The 18,624-nt window shown below is 41.9% G+C and overlaps 1 protein-coding gene across 2 annotated transcripts in view; it reads left to right on the top strand.

Moving 5' to 3' along the window:
• The first annotated feature begins 2,068 nt into the window (after window positions 1-2,068).
• The window catches only part of PLD1 (phospholipase D1), a 203,937-nt gene continuing 187,381 nt past the window's right edge, over window positions 2,069-18,624 (top strand). Inside the window, exon 1 of one of the 2 annotated variants that reach the window (XM_024734104.1) lies at window positions 2,069-4,058. In XM_024734104.1, the coding sequence (XP_024589872.1) occupies window positions 3,833-4,058 (226 nt within the window). In that variant the 5' untranslated portion in view covers window positions 2,069-3,832. Of the gene's footprint in view, window positions 4,059-4,097; window positions 4,726-18,624 lie in introns of those variants that run through there. The other variant, XM_024734106.1, reaches the window with a different exon arrangement.

Raw genomic sequence — 18,624 nt, 5'->3', positions numbered from 1 at the left:
TGCAATTTATGGATTTGGGGGGAACCGATTACAGTTGCTTTTATAGTTACTTGAATACAATTGTAGCAACCAACGGACATACAATTGTATCACGCTAAACAAATATTCACTCTTTTAAATGATTTTGCATGTTTTCTCACTTAATAATCATGCTTTTATAAATGTACAAATCCATGATAATGAATACAATTTTAAAAGATACATAAACATTGAAGATATAAAGATATTTTAAACAAGGTTTTAGACTTACCTACTGACAGTTAGGGCAGTTGGATCCTTTTGGGTCTTTGGATATGAAAACACTTCAAAGGGACTGGCTAAGGGTAACTGAGAAGATTACCTCTGATGTTTCAGCTCCGGTTGTAGGCATCAGTGCGGCCCCTTTTTAAAGAGTCACATGGTAGACAGCCCACAAACTGAGTGTTGGGAGAAATCATGAAATGGATGAATGGTCCGCAGGAAGCTAAAATGAAGATCGAGAGTTACAATGCTTCCGTACACCTTAGCAATATCCACTCTGTTCCTCGTTCTCTCTTGAGAGTTCTGGTCCTAACCACTGTCATTTTTTTTTTTTTTAAGCCTTGATAATCACATTATTCTCGTCTTTCATTCCATCACTGTTATGATGGCTAAAATGATTTATGTCAGCAGGTGACCGAGGATAAAATATCCTGCTTCATACTCTTGAGTTTCCAGAGTAGCATGTGTACTGTGATTAGTTAATTAGGATTCATAATGAATAAATGAAGTGCTAATCAGGGGACTGTTAGGTGGATGGAATGATATAGAAGTCACACAAGTTATGTTAGTGAGGGTTATCAAGAGACAAGCAATGGATGCAGACTCTTGCTATCTGAAGGAAAAGGGCCCCAGGGGCTCAAAGACTCAAGGCAAGGCTGGGAGACAAGACTGGAACCAATAGTTACAAAGGAAGTGCCATAAGGTTAAAAACAAACAAATCAGGAAGTGGGGAATTGTCTCTGACTGGGCCACCCTGGTCAGGGTAAAGCTGCTGCTGAAGCTGCTACTGCCTCTGTTCAGTGAGCCCGACCCCAGACACTACCCACTCTCTCATTCCTTGGGATTCAGTCCACCTGACCTACAGGATAAATGAACTGGTGGTGGGAATAGAGAGGAAGGATCTGCCTTTTGTCTTGGAGATTGCTGCCTCAAATTATCCTTTTGCTGAGACTATACACATTTGGGTAGAGATAATTCTCTATAAGAAAATGGAATTATTAGAAGAGATGACGGATGCTGGGTATCCAAAAATGACCTAGATGATCTGGACAGCAGCGTACATATAAAATATACCACAAGATAAAATCTGGGGGAGCACACTGGTATGTAAATTTTATTTATTCTATAGATAATACATATATAAATAATGTTTCTATTAAAAGCATTAGTGTAAATTAACAAGAGCAGCAATAATATCACATAGGAAAAAACAGGCAATAGACACGAATAGATCATTCTCAGTAAATTGTACAAATAATAAACATGAAAAAAGTTTTCATCGTTATTGATTATTGAAGAAATGCTGATTAAAACAAGATATGATTTTGGTCCATCACATTTCCAAATTATAAGCAAGATTATACTTAATATTGGAAGGTATTTTTGCAGCATCTCACAGAGTTTCAAAAATGTTTATAAATATTGATCCAGTAGTTCCATTCTTAGGTCCCTATTCTCAACAAAGATGGGTATTCACAGTGTTCACTCCTGAATGACTTAAAACTTCTAGAAAGTCTGGAAACATTCTAAAAGCCACCAACAGATGAGCAGATAAGTAAATAATTAGAATATTCTTCAACCACTAAATTTTTTTTTAATTTAGTGATGGTAAAAAAATACTCAATTTATAAATATTCAGTGAGATAAACAGGATTCAACATTGTTTGTACAGGTGGTGTTAATTTAATTTTGTAACAAATCTTTATGTATAGAAAACAAAAAGGAAATATAACAAAATGTTAATAATGGGTATGTGTGGAGGGGAGAATATAGGTGATTTTATTTTAAAAAATTATTTTCTGTAGTCTCCAAAACCTTGTATTTTTGTAAAATATAAATGTAAAAATTATAAAATGGGCATATATTACTTTTATACTGAGAAGAAAAGATAAAAATTGAAGAGGATTTAGAATACCACTTGTGTGATAAAAATGTCAAATATGTATCCAGATGGATTTATAACAGGATTCCATAGTCATTTCTTTCTTGACATCTCTGAAGATATGCAAGATTTGGAAAAACAACAACCAACTGTCAGCAAATCTCTCAGGACAATAGAAATAATCACATAAAGAATCATACTATATATAAAACTTATATCTGACAGTCCATAGCTTAAGTTTATCTCTAAACAACATATGGCCTTTTTCTATTTTATTCCTCTAGCTCAGGGAAGCAGAAATTCAATTACTGTGAGGGCACTTAAATAATTTTATTTCTTATTATAGTTAATAGAAAAACCTATTGCCAAATGTTTTAATGATGACACTTCGAATTTGGGATGCAATTTTATAGCCTGCTGGTTCCCAATCAAAAGTGTTATAATTTCTAAAGACAAGCTTGTAAGAGTGCATTACTTGTGCGTATAATACTTATCAAATCATCTGTGACTAATAAAACTTGAGAAATAAGGGGAGGAAAGGGTATTCAGCCTTTTGGTAACATGCTTGTCTTACACTTGCCAAAGTCCTCTTAGGCAATACTCTGCTTGCTCAGAGGGCCATGTGTTTAACTGTAAAATTCTGTCAGTATCATAGGATTCAAAAGACATCAATCATTTCTGTCAACAAGGAAAGAGTGAAGGCAGTGTGACTCTTCTATCATTAGGAAAAGATGTGCTCAAGAGGGAAAAATGTAGTCCAGGGAGAGCTGAGCAACTATAGGTTACAGGAAAACAGAGTTCCAGACTACAGTATAATTTCACTTCTCCTACCCTACTTTGGACTGGAATATTATATTTTTCACTTCATGTAGTTCCACGTGTGCAGTAAGACATTATGTAACTCAGCCAGTCTCGGCCGCGCAGTATCCACTAAGTGCTTCAAAGAAGCCATCATTATTAACAGTTTGGGGTATGTGGAGGCAATAGCTTCCTTTGGCTTTGGCAGAAAGCAACACTATGTAATGAGGTTAGAGTGGCATATATTCAAAGCTATATTCCAAAATGGCTGCTAGTCAAGCCACATGACAACTGGTTCTTTTTTTTCTTAAGACTTTGTTCAAAGTGGACATCAAAATCGCTGTATTTGGACAGTTCCGTGGGTGGAATGGGAAATTTTCCATGTTTTACCCTTGGTTTATTATTTTATACTAAGATTTCTGAATTATACTCGGCTTGAGTTTCAGACATCAAGACACAAATTCTAGTCTCCTACGTTCTTGACTGGGTGACCTTAGGCTGGTTACGTCACTTTTCTGAGTCTCAGTTTCCAGTCTCCTTTGCTTGTAAATTAGTGATAACACCTACCGCCAGGGAGTTGGAAGAAACCTTATGGATGACATCAACGAAACTCCTACTTCTTAATTGCGTCACCTCAGGCAAGTTACTACACTTTTTGGCTCTTCTCCCCTACTTGTAAAATAGACCAATTCTGGCTACCAGCTAAGATAGACGAGGATAAGATAATCTAGGCAAAGCTCCTATAACAGTGTCTGGGCCCTTGGCGGCTCAAGAGTACCTGAAAATAATAATAAAAATGCTAGTGAACGTTCCCTAGGTTAACGCAGTTGAGTTCTGAAACTCTGGGAGAAGAGAGAATCAGAAATATGGACCAGGAGAGAGGCCCAGCGGCCGGAGACCTCCTGCCCAGCGATGGCGGCCCGCTTGCGCCGCGACGCATCCGGACCGACACCGCCTCGCCCCACCCCTGACGGGCGAGCGCGAATCCCGGCGCCGAGTTCCGGGAGACGGCGCGGTCCTCACTCAGGCCCTCCTTCCTTCCCTCCTCCCCTGCCTCCAGTGGTGCCAGCTGCGCCCGAGCCCCGAGAATCCGCCGCCACCGCGCAGGTTCCCGCGGCCGGCCGCCCTCGCCCCACAGGTAGGAGCCGCGCCGCGGCTGGGGCGCGCAGAGCTCCCGCGGGAGCCGGTTTCCGCTACGCTCGCTCTCCGTCCCTCCTCCCGCCAGCCTCGGGCAGCTGGCCGCTCCCCGCCCAACTTGGACGGAACGTTGGCAGTGGCGTCGGCGGCGGGCGCCAGCTTCGTGCGGCCTCGCGGGAGCGGCCTCCCTGGCAGCCTCCGGGGTCCTCCTGTGCACGCCTTCGTCCCAGGTTCCTGCAGAGTCGACGCTGACAACTTCGGCGCTCACTCTTGCCGGGGCGGGCGGCTGTGTGGCGCGCAGAGCCGCGCTGGCTCCGGGCCGAAGTTGGGGGCGTCCTCTGCAGGATGTGCCCATCTCCCTCGCCGCAGGGGCCCCTAGTACAGTGTGTCCGGTGACCCCAGGTCATCTCGCGCGCCCGAGGGCTCGCGTGCGCTATGGGATGACCCGGATGGCGGGCGCGATGGGACCAGCATCCCGGACCAACCAGGAAGTGCTGCGTTCCGAGGCTTGGAGCCCAGACCGCCAGATGAACGGTCCCGGGCGTGTGGCCACACAGCTGCCCAATGCGGGGCCCACGAAGTGATGACGCCGGGGTCGGGCAGGGCAAGGTGCGGAGCAAGGAGCTGAGCGTGTGTGAAGGGACTTGTTTTTCTCGCTCCAGCTCCAGGTATGTGGGACTTAGGTCTCAGATCCAAGAGCGTGGTGCTCCAAGCCTTGAATAGGATTTTGTTAAGCCCTTCAGAACTACCCTTGTAGAATCAGTCCAGAGCTACCGCCACGCCTATATTTGCTCCCTCTCCTAGTCTCCGATTATTGCCTTCTTTACTTCCTCTGTGAAGTACTAAACGCAAGTAGATTCTTACTGACCATAAGGGTTTCTGCGTTTGATTATCACTAGGTTTTTCCCCAGAATGAGGAGTTCCCTTAACTTTATCTGCCAGGCCTGCCTGTTACAGTTTAGATCGCCCATTGAGTGCTTTCTCAGGGCTTTGGGGAGACCAGGTGTCCAGAGTCCTCTGTGCTGTGTTAAATGGCCAGTTAATGGTGCTGCAGTGAAAGTGTAAAGAATGGAAAGAATCTACAGCTTGAACTATTAACAGGCTCCACAATTACACACTGCCTATTTGAATAAGAATTTCTTAAATTCTTATTAAATTTTTAATCGTATTAAATGTTTTGTGATAACATACATACAAGTGAATTGTACACAGGCTTTTAGCTTGAATTTGTACACAGCTTTTAAATGTTGTTTGAGGATCTTTTCACTAATTGTCTGAGCTCCCAGCCTGTCTTCTCAGGATCTAGTGTAATTCACAATCCATATAAAAAGTGTGAGTAGTTATGGCTTTGAGGAAAGTGTGTCTTCACCATGTTTGTTCCTGATGTCAGAATATTTGTGAACCATGGCGAGAAGTGCTAACACTCATTTAGGCTTGTTGATGCACTTACAACTAGGTCGTGGGGGACCCTGCTCCTTAGAAGTTGTCTGATTACTAAATATGTGTTTCTTAATGAAAATCATTTGTTATAAATTTCATTTACCTTTAAGTCTTACAGGGTTGTTTTTTTTTTGTTTTTTCTTTGTTTTTTTTCTTTTTTGCGGTACGCGGGCCTCTCACTGTTGTGGCCTCTCCCTTTGTGGAGCACAGGCTCCAGATGCACAGGCTCAAAGGCCATGGCTCACGGGCCCAGCCGCTCCGTGGCATGTGGGATCTTCCCGGACCGGGGTACGGGTCCCCTGCATCGCCAGGCGGACTCTCAACCACTGCGCCACCAGGGAAGCCCTTACAGGGTATTTTAGTTATTTTATTTCACTTTATTTTTATTGTGCTAAGATACACATAACATAAAATTTGTCATTTTAACTTTTTTTTTAAATAAATTTATTTATTTACTCTTGGTTGCCTTGGGTCTTCATTGCTGCTCATGGGCCCTCTCAGTTGTGGAGACCGGGGTCCACTCTTCGCTGCGGTGGCTGCTTCTGTTGCAGAGCACGGGCTCTAGACACACGGGCTCAGCAGTTGTGGCTCGCGGGCACCAGAGCGCAGTCTCAGCAGTTGTGACGCAGGGGCCCAGCTGCTCCACGACATGTGGGATCTTCCCAGACCAGGGCTCAAACCCATGTCCACTGCATTGGCAGGCGGATTCCTAACCATTGCGCCACCAGGGAAGTCCTCATTTTAACTATTTTTTGGTATAATGTTCAGTGTCATTAAGTACTTTCATATTATTGTGTTACCATTGCCACTATCCTTCCACAAAACTCTTCATTTGTTTTAGGGTTTTAATAACATTTTAATGATAATGATTGTAATTCAAGCTTTGGTTTTCTCACTAAGCAAAGTTTGAGTTCCTTCTCATAGCTTTAGAGAAATTCACTTTTAAAGAAGAAAATTGAAAAGCTGTAGCCAGACTGTGTTTAGTAAATCTTACCTCCATCAGGAAAGGTCTAATACATGACTCTATGAGGATAAACTCGTGAGCTATTTAAATTTGTGTGTAAAGTTACTGTGAGGTTTAGCTATTAAGTGGGAGAAACAGGTAAGGGAGTTTTTTGGTCTTGTTTTGATTTTGGTTTTTTTGGGCCACACTGGGCAGCTTGTGGGATCTTAGTTTCCAGACCAGGGGTTGAACCCGCACCCTGGGCAGTGAGAGCTCTGAGTCTTAACCACTGGACCACCAGGGAATTCCCTGGAGTTATTGTTGATAGTTTCCTCTCCTTAATCTCTAACAGAAAAATGAAATACTTTTGTCTCCTTAGCAGTGCGGTAGCATGTTTCTAAATTATGCTTGAGCTCAGGTTGTGGCAGCCTTTTAGTAACTAAAAGGAGCTTGCTTTTTTTTTTAATGTTCTTTTTTTTATATAAATTTATTTATTTATTTAATCTTGGCTGCATTGGGTCTTCGTTGCTGCGCTTGGGCTTTCTCTAGTTGTGGCGAGTGGGGGCTACTCTTCGTTGAGGTGCTAGGGCTTCTCATTGCTGTGGCTTCTCTTGTTTTGGAGCTCGGGCTCTAAGCATGCTTGATTCAGTAGTTGTGGCATGCAGGCTCAGTAGTTGTGACTCATGGGCTCTAGAGCGCAGGCTCAGTAGATGTGGTGCATGGGCTTAATTGCTCTGCGGCATGTGGGATCTTCCCAGACCAGGGATCAAACCTGTGTCCCCTGCATTGGCAGGCAGATTCTTAACCACTGCGCCACCAGGGAAGTCCTCTAAAAGGAGTTTTGATCAAGCTAGCTGCTAGGTGTAGCAGTTTCTTTTCCACTCTAGGTGTTTTTAAAGATTGATGCCAGAGGACCCAGCACATAAGATATGGCCCTTTAAACTCTTAGTTTGAGTCATTGTGTCCGCGAGAGAAGCTGTAGCTGTGCGAGGCCTGGTTTTATGTTTATAATCCCTTAAGTCTTAGCACCACAAAATAAAATGTATTCTCCCACCAGGGTATGGGTGAATGTTTTTGCAGGGTTAAAATGAGAAACTTGTAACCTAAATTTCCCATAAGCCTGTGACACTTCTGATTAGAAAAGGAGTGGTACAAATCATATCTCATGCTGCAGTGGAAATGCCTTCCAATGTGTTAGTTTCCCTAAGTGCACAGTGCGGTGTAAAATCTGGATCTCAGATGTTTTAGTGCTGGGTTATTAAACAACAGTATATGGATATGTAAGTGTTTCATACTGTCACAGTTATTTTTTTCCTTTGTGTTGTGAAAGTTGCTTAATTTTTGAATTTATTGAACAAACATTCTGGGACAGAATAACATGATTTGCTTATTTAATCAACACTTAAAGGTACTTACTGTGCGCTAGGTACTATTCTAAGCGTTTTACAAACATGAGTACATTTTATTCTCAAAACAACCCTGTGAAGCAGGTAATAGTCCTACCATCCCCATTTTATAGATGAGATAATTTGAGGCACAGCGAGATTATACAACTAGCCCATGGCAGACCTGGGGTTCCATCCCAGGCATCCTGAACCCAGGGTTTTGGCACTGCTGTCTCATCAGAAGAATATAACCCCAGATTCCACCCTCCTAACAGATGAACTTTTTTCATACTGTTATATTCCTATCTTGTCCTTGTCCTCAGGGATAAATAATTTGACATAATTGCAATCAAAGTACAACTCAGAGAATCAGTTCAATGCCCTTATTTTTCAGTAGAGGAAATTAAAGTGGAGTGTGGTTATGTCCAGCTCTGTGAGCACTGGGGGAGAGTCCTGGAGACTTTCTACTGGTCTCCTTGCCTCTTGATTGTAAGGAGTTTGGGACAGGGATCCTGAGAGGACCTGGGGAGGCCAAGGTGTGTATTTTGGTGGGGGGCAGTATTTGCCAGTCGTGGGGAAACTCTTCAACATTTTAATAATCATTATTACCATTCCAGAGCCAATCTGCTAAATAAAGTCCTGGGTTATGTTCCGGGCAGATGGAGCAGAAGCTTGTGGGCGACTGTGGGTCCTGGAAAGTCTTGCTGCTCAGGGCTTCAGAGCCCCGGATTCTTTCCCCAGCTGCTGGTAATGCCTACCTATGACCTCAGGCTCCCCTCTGGATGAGAGGAATATTTTATCCTGTACTCAATCATTTTTGGAGCTTTTTGGATCTAGAGTCGGGAACCTTTTGAAAGTCTCTGACGCACAAAAGAAAATGAGCCAAGAGCAACATGGAAATAAAAATAACTTTGGTTGTGGCTCTTTTGTTGAGAGAGGGAGAAACTTCTAAGGGCATAAACTGCCAAACTTTATATTAAGGACAGGAAAATCAAAGTTCAATATTCAACAGTGATTTTTTTCAAAGTCGTCTTTTGCAGAGAGTAAGTACATTTGGATGAAGGGGAATAATGAATAAACATGGAAAAGGGAAGGTGGTGGAGAGGGAGAGAGGAGCCAGCACAGGGGAAGACAGGGTGCTGAAACCTTCGTCAGCTCTTTACGCAAGCCCAGGCTTCCGTGTGGTTCCTCTTAACAGTGCCCTTTGAAATGTCAAATGTAGTTGAGAATTATCTTTTCTTTGGTTTATCTTGAAGTGATTATTTATTATTTTTTATTGAGGTTACATAGATTTATAACGTTATGTAAGTTTCATGTGTACAACAGTATATTTCTACTTCTGTATACACTATAGCCACCAAAATTTTGTTTCCATCTGTCTCCATAGAGTTGACCCCCTTTACCCATTTCACCCTCCCCCACCACAGCCTGGCCCTTCCCCTCTGGCAACCACTGCTCTCTTCTCTGTATCTGCGTGTTTGGTTTGCTTTGGTAGGTTTGTTCTTTTTTTTGCTCTTTTGTTTTTTTTTAATATTCCACAAATGAGTGAAATCATATAGTATTTGTTTTTCTCTGACTTATTTCATTTAGAATAATACCCTCAAGGTCCATTCATATTGTGCAAATGGCGAGATTTCATCTTTTTTATGGCTGAGTTATATTCCATTGTATATACCACATCTTTTTTATCCATTCATTCATTGATGGGCACTTTGGTTGTTTTCATATCTTGGCTATTATAAATAATGCTGCAATGAACATAGGGTGCATATACCTTTTTAAATTAGTGTTTTGTATTCTTTGGATAAATACCCATAAATGGGATAGCTGGATCATATGGTAGTTAGTTCTAGTCTTAATTTTTTGAGGAACCTCCACACTGTTTTCCAAAGTGGCTGCACCAATTTACAGTCCCACCAAAAGTACACTGAGGGTTCCCTTTTCTCCACATCTTCACCAACACTTGTTATTGCTTGCCTTTTTGATAATAGCCATTCTAACAGGCATGAGGTGATATCTCATTGTGGTTTTGATTTGAATTCCCTAATAATTAGTGATGTTGAACATCTTTTCATGTGCCTGTTGGCCATCTGTATGTCTTCTTGGAAAAATGTTTATTCATCTCCTCTGCTCATTTTTAAACTGGGTCATTTGTTTTTTTGTTGTTGAATTATATGTGTTCTTTATATATTTTGAATGATTAACCCCTTATTGAATATATGATTTGCAAATATCTTCTCCCATTTAGTAGGTTGTCTTTTCGTTTTGTTGATGGCTTCCTTTGCTGTTCAGAAGCTTTTTGGTTTGATGTAGTCTCACTTGTTTATTTTTGCTTTTGTTTCCCTTGCCTGAGGAGACATATCCCGAAAGATATTGCTAAGACCATTGTCAAAGAGCATACTGTCTGGGCTTCCCTGGTGGCGCAGTGGTTGAGAGTCCACCTCCCGATGCAGGGGACAGGGGTTCGTGCCCCGGTCCAGGAAGATTCCACATGCCGCAGAGCGGCTAGTCCCGTGAGCCATGGCCACTGAGCCTGCGCGTCCGGAGCCTGTGCTCCGCAAGGGGAGAGGCCACAACAGTGAGAGGCCCGTGTACTGCAAAAAAAAAAAAAAGAGCATACTGCCTATGTTTTTTTTCTAGGAGTTTTATAGTTTCAGGTCTTACATTCAGGTCTTTATCTTGAAGGGATCTTACTGTTGCTTAAAACTATTGCTAATCAACAAAGCATGTGGACAGGGAGATACCAGGGAACTTTTAGTCCCTGCTTAGGATCTTCATACCAACCTAGTTTGTTTTTGTTTACACTAGTTTTATATGAATGAATTTTACATATAGCATGATATTAGAATCACTGGGTTTGCAAGTATTTTATCACCCATCTTCCTTGTGAGAGGTCACAGACTGTGTTTTTGCCACTGTCCATTGTAGTGTTCAATAAGTGTGAGCAGAATCAAAGGGTGCATTTAAAGGATAAAGCAAGATGGTGTGATTCATTATTCAAAATATGTAAATATTTCCCAAAAAGAAGGTTTTTATAGTGAAAGTTTTACTTATTTGTTCTGCTGTGCCATTTAACTATTTTTCGAAATAAATTTATAAATGTGGAGTGGAGAGTCTGTGACATTTTGAGTTAGCAGCTGTACTCATTTTATTGTCCTTTTCCTGCAGTGTTTTCTACCTAAATTCTGATGAAAGAGTCCTTTGAAGTAAGGATATTGGGGAGGTAGCAGTGGACTGAGATGCAGGTTCCAGAATCCTATTATCCTAAGGAAAAAAAAAAAATCACCTGATAGGATATTGTAGATGCTAAATATTTCAAAGCTAGGAACACGGAGCAAAGATTTTTAACCCTAACCCTCACCTCACCGCAGTCCCAACCCCAAGCTGCCAGTGTTTTGGCTGGAAATGCAGGGTGATGAGACAGTGACAAAGCAAAGCGGGTCTTGTAAAGCAAGTAAGGTAGATAACAGTAAGACACAGTTGAGCCGCACAGGTTCCTCACTAGGAGGAATAATGACCACAGGCCTTGTCCTAGGAGCCAGAGAGCTAGGATTCAGGTCCTGAGGACTCTTAGCACCATGTAGCCTGAGCCAAGTAACTTAAAAATCCCCTATACCGGGCTTCTCTGGTGGCGCAGTGGTTGAGAGTCCGCCTGCAGATGCAGGGGACACGGGTTCGTGCCCCGGTCCGGGAAGATCCCGCCTGCCGCGGAGCGGCTGGGCCCGTGAGCCATGGCCGCTGAGCCTGCGCGTCCGGAGCCTGTGCTCCGCAACGGGAGAGGCCACAACAGTGAGAGGCCCGCGTACCGCAAAAAAAAAAAAAAAAAAAATCCCCTATACCTATCCGTAGAATTGGGATAAAAATAGTACCTATCTCATAGGATTATTGTGAGGACTACAGGAAACGATGACTGTAAAGCATTTAGCGTAGAGCCTGGAACATAGAAATGACACAATAAATGTTAGAGTCCCCTCTTTCACATCGCCCTCCCTGCTCCACCCCAAATCCAGCAGGAGTGACATCCATAAGTAACCAAGCAAACTGGAATCACTGCTGGAGGAGACACGGAGGTGGGGCCTTATGGGAATGTGGACGAGGGAGAAATTAATTTTGCCCAGGAGGAATTCTTAAGTGAGAATGACATTCCATGAGACCCCAGTGATGAGAAGCAGTAGGAAGACTTCTGGCAGCAGAGCTGGTTACAGCTAGGGAGAATGGACTGTATGCCGTTGACAATCATACTTTTTGGGTATGTGTTTTGACATTAGGTAGAAAATTTGATTTTTCTTAATTTATAAGCATAGGATGGCATTTAGTAGGAGAAGCAGGATTCATTGCTCTTTACCAAGGAGCGTCTGTATAGAGGTGTATTTTTTTTTTTTTTTTTTTGCGGTACGCGGGCCTCTCACCGTTGTGGCCTCTCCTGTTGCGGAGCACAGGCTCCGGACGCGCAGGCTCAGCGGCCACGGCTCACGGGCCCAGCCGCTCCGCGGCATGTGGGATCTTCCCGGACCGGGGCACGAACCCGTGTCCCCTGCATCGGCAGGCGGACTCTCAACCACTGCGCCACCAGGGAAGCCCTAGAGGTGTATTTTTAAAATGTATTTAGAATTAAGAATAGAGTGCACTCTCAAGGTGAGAGTGAACTAACTCGTGCTGTGTTGGAAAAATATCCCTCCCATCACGTTCTTTAGCTTTACATTAGATTGGAGGAGGGCATCGTTGGCACCACCAGCTTTATTAGGGTGTGGGTAACACATATCTGCACCATCATGGATGGACGTGTAGACTGTGTGTCAGTAACCTAGACCAGCACTTTTCACACTTGAAGAAAAACATTGTCGTTACTGTTCCCCGCCCTGCCCCCAAGAACTGCTTTTCTGAATGAGCTCTTGTGTGAAATCCCAGTATGTAAAACACCCCAAGCACAGGCATTCTTGATGAGTCCTAGATGGGGCCAGTGAGCCAGCTGCTTCCTCCCATCCCCCTCCCTGCCCACCTCCTGGCACCAGCTGCCCCTCAGCAGCTGGAACCGTGGGGCTCCTAGGAGCAGATGTGAAGGCTGTACATTGATTGTAGGGAAGAGAAGACTAAGACCTGAAGAGGGAAAGGAAAGGAAAGGCAGTGGACTGTTTTTTTTAAAAGCTTTTGCCAGTGGTACGCTGGAACTGGCTCATGCTGAGAGCTGGTTTTAAATTTTCAGGAATTTCATGAGCCAATGTTAAACATGACATTATGAAACATCATATAGCCTAAGTTTAGATTTTAAACTTACACTGAGTACATTATATTGAAAACAAAGGTAATGTCTCCTGAATTTGGAGATGTCGTTGGAGGGAAAGGAATACACCTAGTTATACAGTGTTCTTAACTGTATTTTCCTATTAGCTGGTACAGTTTTGGTTTCATATATATATTTTTTTTATTTCAACTGCATTCACTTTATTTTTTTTCTTCCCAACTTGTATACGATTTTTTTCTTTTTCTTGTTTAATTGCATTAAATATGACATCTATAATGGCATTGAATATAAGTGGTAGTAGCTGACAATCTTGTTTCATTCCTATTCCTAGGAGAATACTCTCAAATTCTCCATAAATGATATAAGCTATACATTTTTTAGATAATCTTTATTAGGCTATAAAATTTTACTTCCCTTTTTCTTTTTAAATAATTTTAAAAATTATGAATGGACACTGAGTTATACCAAATGCTTTTACTGCATTCACTTCAGTCCTTGATTCTGTTCGTTTGTAGAGGTAGGATTCTTCAGACTCAACTTTCCCCTCCAGGACAAGCTTGCCCTCTCCTCACTCCCAATCACAGTCATTCTAAGATCTGGCTAAACAGAATCACCTGGGAACTTATTTAAATTCAGATTCCCAGGTCTGTCACATACCTACTAAATTGGGATTCTTGGGGTGGGGTGCAGTGCAGTCCTTTCTATAGTGTCCTTACTATATACTCAGTGCAGTATATAGTAAGTTCCCTTTGGATTTTGACGATCCTCCCGTGTACCTGCTTGGCCCTTGTGGGCCCTTGCTGCCCAGCCCTGGGGCCTCATGTGCTCTGTATAGTATCAAGTCATTTGGGCTGCTGGGCCCTGGCCACATTGCACAGGAGTCTTGATTTTTATGTTTGGCCTCAAATTCTCTTCCTGTGAAACAGCTTTCAGAGGCTGCCTCTTTGCCCCATGCACGTGTTTCTCAGATGAGGGCCTGATTCCCCGCACTCAGTTCTTTTGGGGCCTAGCTTCCCAGCTAAGGACGCAGCTCTGCATGGTGCTTGGAGACTAGCAGGGCAGTTGGCTGTGCTGGGTTTATTTCCACGTTGGCCTCAGATTTCACCTTTCTGAACTACAGTTGCCCATCTCTGGGGATTGTCAGGAGGTTTTTGTTTCTGGAACACACCAACCTGGTTCCATTTTAGGGCCTTTGCATTGTGCCGTTCCCTCTGCTAGGAATACCCTTCTCCCAAGTCTTTGCATGGCTTGCATCTCTTTGACATTTGGGTCAGTGACAAAAAGTTCAAATATTACCTGTCTGGCAAGTCTTTCCCGACCATAAAATCTGCCTCCCCGATCTGTCCGTATTACCTCGCCCACAGCCTCATCATCCTAGCATTTTACCGTGGGGGATTTTCACCCCAGCGCTTACCACTATGAATTTTTCTTCATGTGTTGTTTTCTTAAATATTGAGTTTCCTACATAAGAACATAAGCTCCATGAGAGCTGGGATTTGCCTGGCATGTAGCGGGTGCTCACTAATTACTTGTAAAATGAATGCCTCTCCAAACTGCTACATAAGTATGTGATGTTAGTGTGAACCCTGGGTTCCCAAGTGATTCATCTGTTTTCTCAATAGTTCTTTCCTGACTCCACAGATGTTACTTTCATGACAGAGCTTCACTGCTGAGATATTACTGCCATTTGGAACAATGGCCACTCTCAACTGATGGGAAACAAAATCTGTAGCTCTCTGTGTGAATGTTAACTTTCATTTGCAGAGAGAGTGTAAGGGCTTGATTCAGCTGTACCCATTTGTCCTGTGGGTGATTAATCTGTGATAAAATGGATCAGTTAAACATGAAAGTAGTATAACATAAACCTGATTGATTTTCGGAATCTCCTGTTTCCCTCCTTTTTTGAGTTCTGCCGGAGGTGGTGTTTGGGTGGGGTTATGGGGGTGAGGGGGAGTGTGCATCACTCTGTAAGACTCCAGGAGGCCAGAAGGGCATGTTGGAGAGGTTTGTCCTGTCTGATCTCACAGGGAACAGACTTGACGAGTGGGGAAGTAATTTTTGCAGATCTGTGGCCAAGAAAGGCCAGTAGGGCTGGTGGTGAAAGCCGTCACCTTGTGTTTGCAATGGTGCTGCTCATGCTGGTGCTGGTGGATTTGTCAGCAGAGTGTTTTGTCAACAGAGCACTCAGCATGCGCTTGTGTGGCTAAGATGTTGGTTCCCACATAGAGCTTGTGGTCTAATACAGTCAGCCGAAGTCGTGCAGCTCAGTGCCGCTAGGCTGCCTGAAATGGGCTGGTGTTTTGTAATGGTAACTTGTCCCAGTTTTTCATGATAGTGATTTCAAACTGCTCTGGGTTTCAGAGGGGCAAGCTAGGATCGGAGCAGCGGGTGGGGTCAGAGATATATATTTTTTTAAGATTTTTGAAAAAATATTTATTTATTTGGCTGCGCCGGGTCTCAGTTGTGGCACTCGAGATCTCCAGTTGCAGCGTGAGGGATCTTTTAGTTGCGGTATGCATGTGGGCTCTAGTTCCCTGACTAGGGATTGAACCCGGACCGGCTGCATTGGGAGTGTGGAGTCTTAACCACTGGACCACCAGGGAAGTCCCTAGGGTCAGAGATATAGAGAGCAGGGCTTTGGAGCTTCTCTGAACTCTACTTTTAATAAAAGTATCTCATTAAAAAAAACATGATTTTGTATATTTACCTTTTTAAAAATAAACTTTTTGTTTAAGGTTTATAGAAAAGTTGCAAAGATGGTACACAGGGTAAACTATGGTTTCCTATCTTACTAACAACTTACACTGGGATGGCACCTTTGTTATAAAGAACCAATACTAATGCATTATTATTAAAGTCCATACTTTATTCAGATTTCCTCAGTTTTCTCTAATGTCCTTTTTCTGTTCCAGGATCCCATCCAGGATACCATGTTACATTTAGTTATCATGTCTCCTTAGGCTCCTCTGGGCTATGACACTTGCTCAGATTTTCCATGTTTTTGATGACCTTGACTGTTTAAAGGGGTACTGGTTAGGTACCCCATAGGTATCATGTAGAATGTCCATCAATTAGAATTTTCATGATGTTTTTCTCATGAATAGACTGGGGTTATGAGTTTTGAGAGGAAGACCACAGAGGTGGTCTCATCACATGTCAAGAGTACACACCAACAACATGACTTACCACTAGTGATGTTGACTTTGATCACCTGCCTGAGGGAGTGTTTGGAAGGTTCCTCCACTGTGAAGTTACTCTTTCCCCCCCTCCCAATACTGTACTCTTTGGAGCGAGGTCACTCCGCACAGCCCACGCTATTGAGATGGCGAGTTATACTCCACTTTTTCGGTAGGGACAAGCAGCTGCATAAATGATTTGGAATTCTTCCGCATGGCAGATTTGTCTTTTCATCCCCACTTGTTTATTTATTCAATTATTTATATATATCAGTATGGACTCGTGGATATTTATCTTAAACTGTGGGTTATAACCCAGTACCATGTTATTTACTTATATTTGGCTTTTTAAAGATTGTATTCAAACAAAAACATTCTGCTGTTTTAAAATGTTAAAAAATATTGTTCATATATATATAGTTATATATATAGTTTTCTATATAATGTTATGATATGTAATAATTATTTATATAAAAATAAATATACATATATTTATCTTTCCCTCTATTTTTCCTTTAGATATCCTATTTGTGCATTTATTTATTTGGGGCAATAAAAAGCAAATTACCACTTAGGATTTAATCATTTTGTTTCCATTATTTTTTGCAGGAGTGAAATTAAGATATAAATATTTATGTTTTTTGGGGAGTGGTAGAGGTCAAAGGCATTTCTTCCACCCATTGTGTACTGAGTTTGCACTCAGTTCTTTGAATTATTGCTGAGATCACCTATATGGCGATTTACACTCATCTGTCTTCCTAAAACTCCTTAGGAAGTATAATAACATACAGGGATTTAGGAATAATTTTTGTCCTTTTTGTCTTCAGATTTTTCTTAAATAGAAACTTTGAAAATGCTACTCAAGGTACTATTCTTCTCACTGCTGGAAAAATGGTAGATTTGTTACAGGAATCCCCCCATCAGTCTTCTACGCCTTCTGTTTTCTACAACCAATCTCCTATGTGCAGTTTTTTTCTCTAGTGAAGCATATAATTTAATAAACTGTATGTAAACTTGTATCTCACCTTTTATTTTTTGGAATTTTTGAATTTTATTTTATTTATTTTTTTATACAGCACGTTCTTATTAGTTATCCATTCTATACATATTAGTGTATACATGTCAATCCCAATCTCCCAATTCATCCCACCACCACCACCCCCCTGCCACTTTCCCCACCTTGGTGTCCATACGTTTGTTCTCTACATCTGTGTCTCAATTTCTGCCCTGCAAACCGGTTCCTCTTTACCATTTTTCTACATTCCACATATATGTGTTAATATATATTTGTTTTTCTCTTTCTGACTTAACTTCACTCTGTATGCCAGTCTCTAGATCCATCCACGTCTCTACAAATGACCCAATTTTGTTCCTTTTTATGGCTGAGTAATATTCCATTGTATGTATGTACCACATCTTCTCTATCCATTCGTCTGTCGATGGGCATTTAGGTTGCTTCCACGTCCTGACTATTGTACATAGTGCTGCAATGAACTTTGGGGCGCATGTGTCTGGTATATGGTCCTTTTAATGTGTTGTTGGATTCTGTTTGCTAGTATTTTGTTTTTCATTTTTTCATTTTTTCATCAGTGATATTGGTCGGTAATTTTCTTTTTTTGTAGTATCTTTGTCTGGTTTTGGTGTCAGCGTGGTGGTGGCCTCATAGAATGAGTTTGGGAGTGTTTCTTCCTCTGCAATTTTTTGGAAGAGTTTGAGAAGGATAGGTGTTAGCTCTTCTCTAAATGTTTGATAGAATTCACCTGTGAAGCCATCTGGTCCTGGACTTTTGTTTGTTGGAAGATTTTTAGTCAGTTTCAATTTCATTACTTGTGATTGGTCTGTTCATATTTTTATTTCTTCCTGGCTCAGTCTTGGAAGGTCATACCTTTCTAAGAATTTGTCCATTTCTTCCAGGTTGTCCATTTTATTGGCATAGAGTTGCTTGTAGTAGTCTCTTAGGATGCTTTGTATTTCTGCAGAGTCTGTTGTAACTTCTTCTTTTTCATTTCTAATTTTATTGATTTGAGTCCCCTCCCTCATTTTCTTGATGAGTATGACTAATGGTTTATCAATTTTGTATATCTTCTCAAAGAACCAACTTTTAGTTTTATTGATCTTTGCTATTGTTTTCTTTGTTTCTATTTCATTTATTTCTGCTCTGATCTTTATGATTTCTTTCCTGCTACTAACTTTGGGTTTTGTTTGTTCTTCTTTCTCTAGTTCCTTTAGGTGTAATGTTAGATTGTTTATTTGAGATGTTTGTTGTTTCTTGAGGTAGGAGTGTATCACTATAAACTTCCCTCTTGGAACTGTTTTTGCTGCATCCCATAGGTTTTGGATCGTCGCGTTTTCATTGTCATTTGTGTCTAGGTATTTTTTGA

The sequence above is a fragment of the Neophocaena asiaeorientalis genome, unplaced genomic scaffold (genome assembly GCF_003031525.2).
Source record: "Neophocaena asiaeorientalis asiaeorientalis breed wild unplaced genomic scaffold, Neophocaena_asiaeorientalis_V1.1 scaffold280, whole genome shotgun sequence".
Lineage (NCBI taxonomy): Eukaryota > Metazoa > Chordata > Mammalia > Artiodactyla > Phocoenidae > Neophocaena > Neophocaena asiaeorientalis.
The sequence above is the reverse complement of the archived record's forward strand: the minus strand, read 5'-3'. Positions and strand labels throughout refer to the sequence as shown.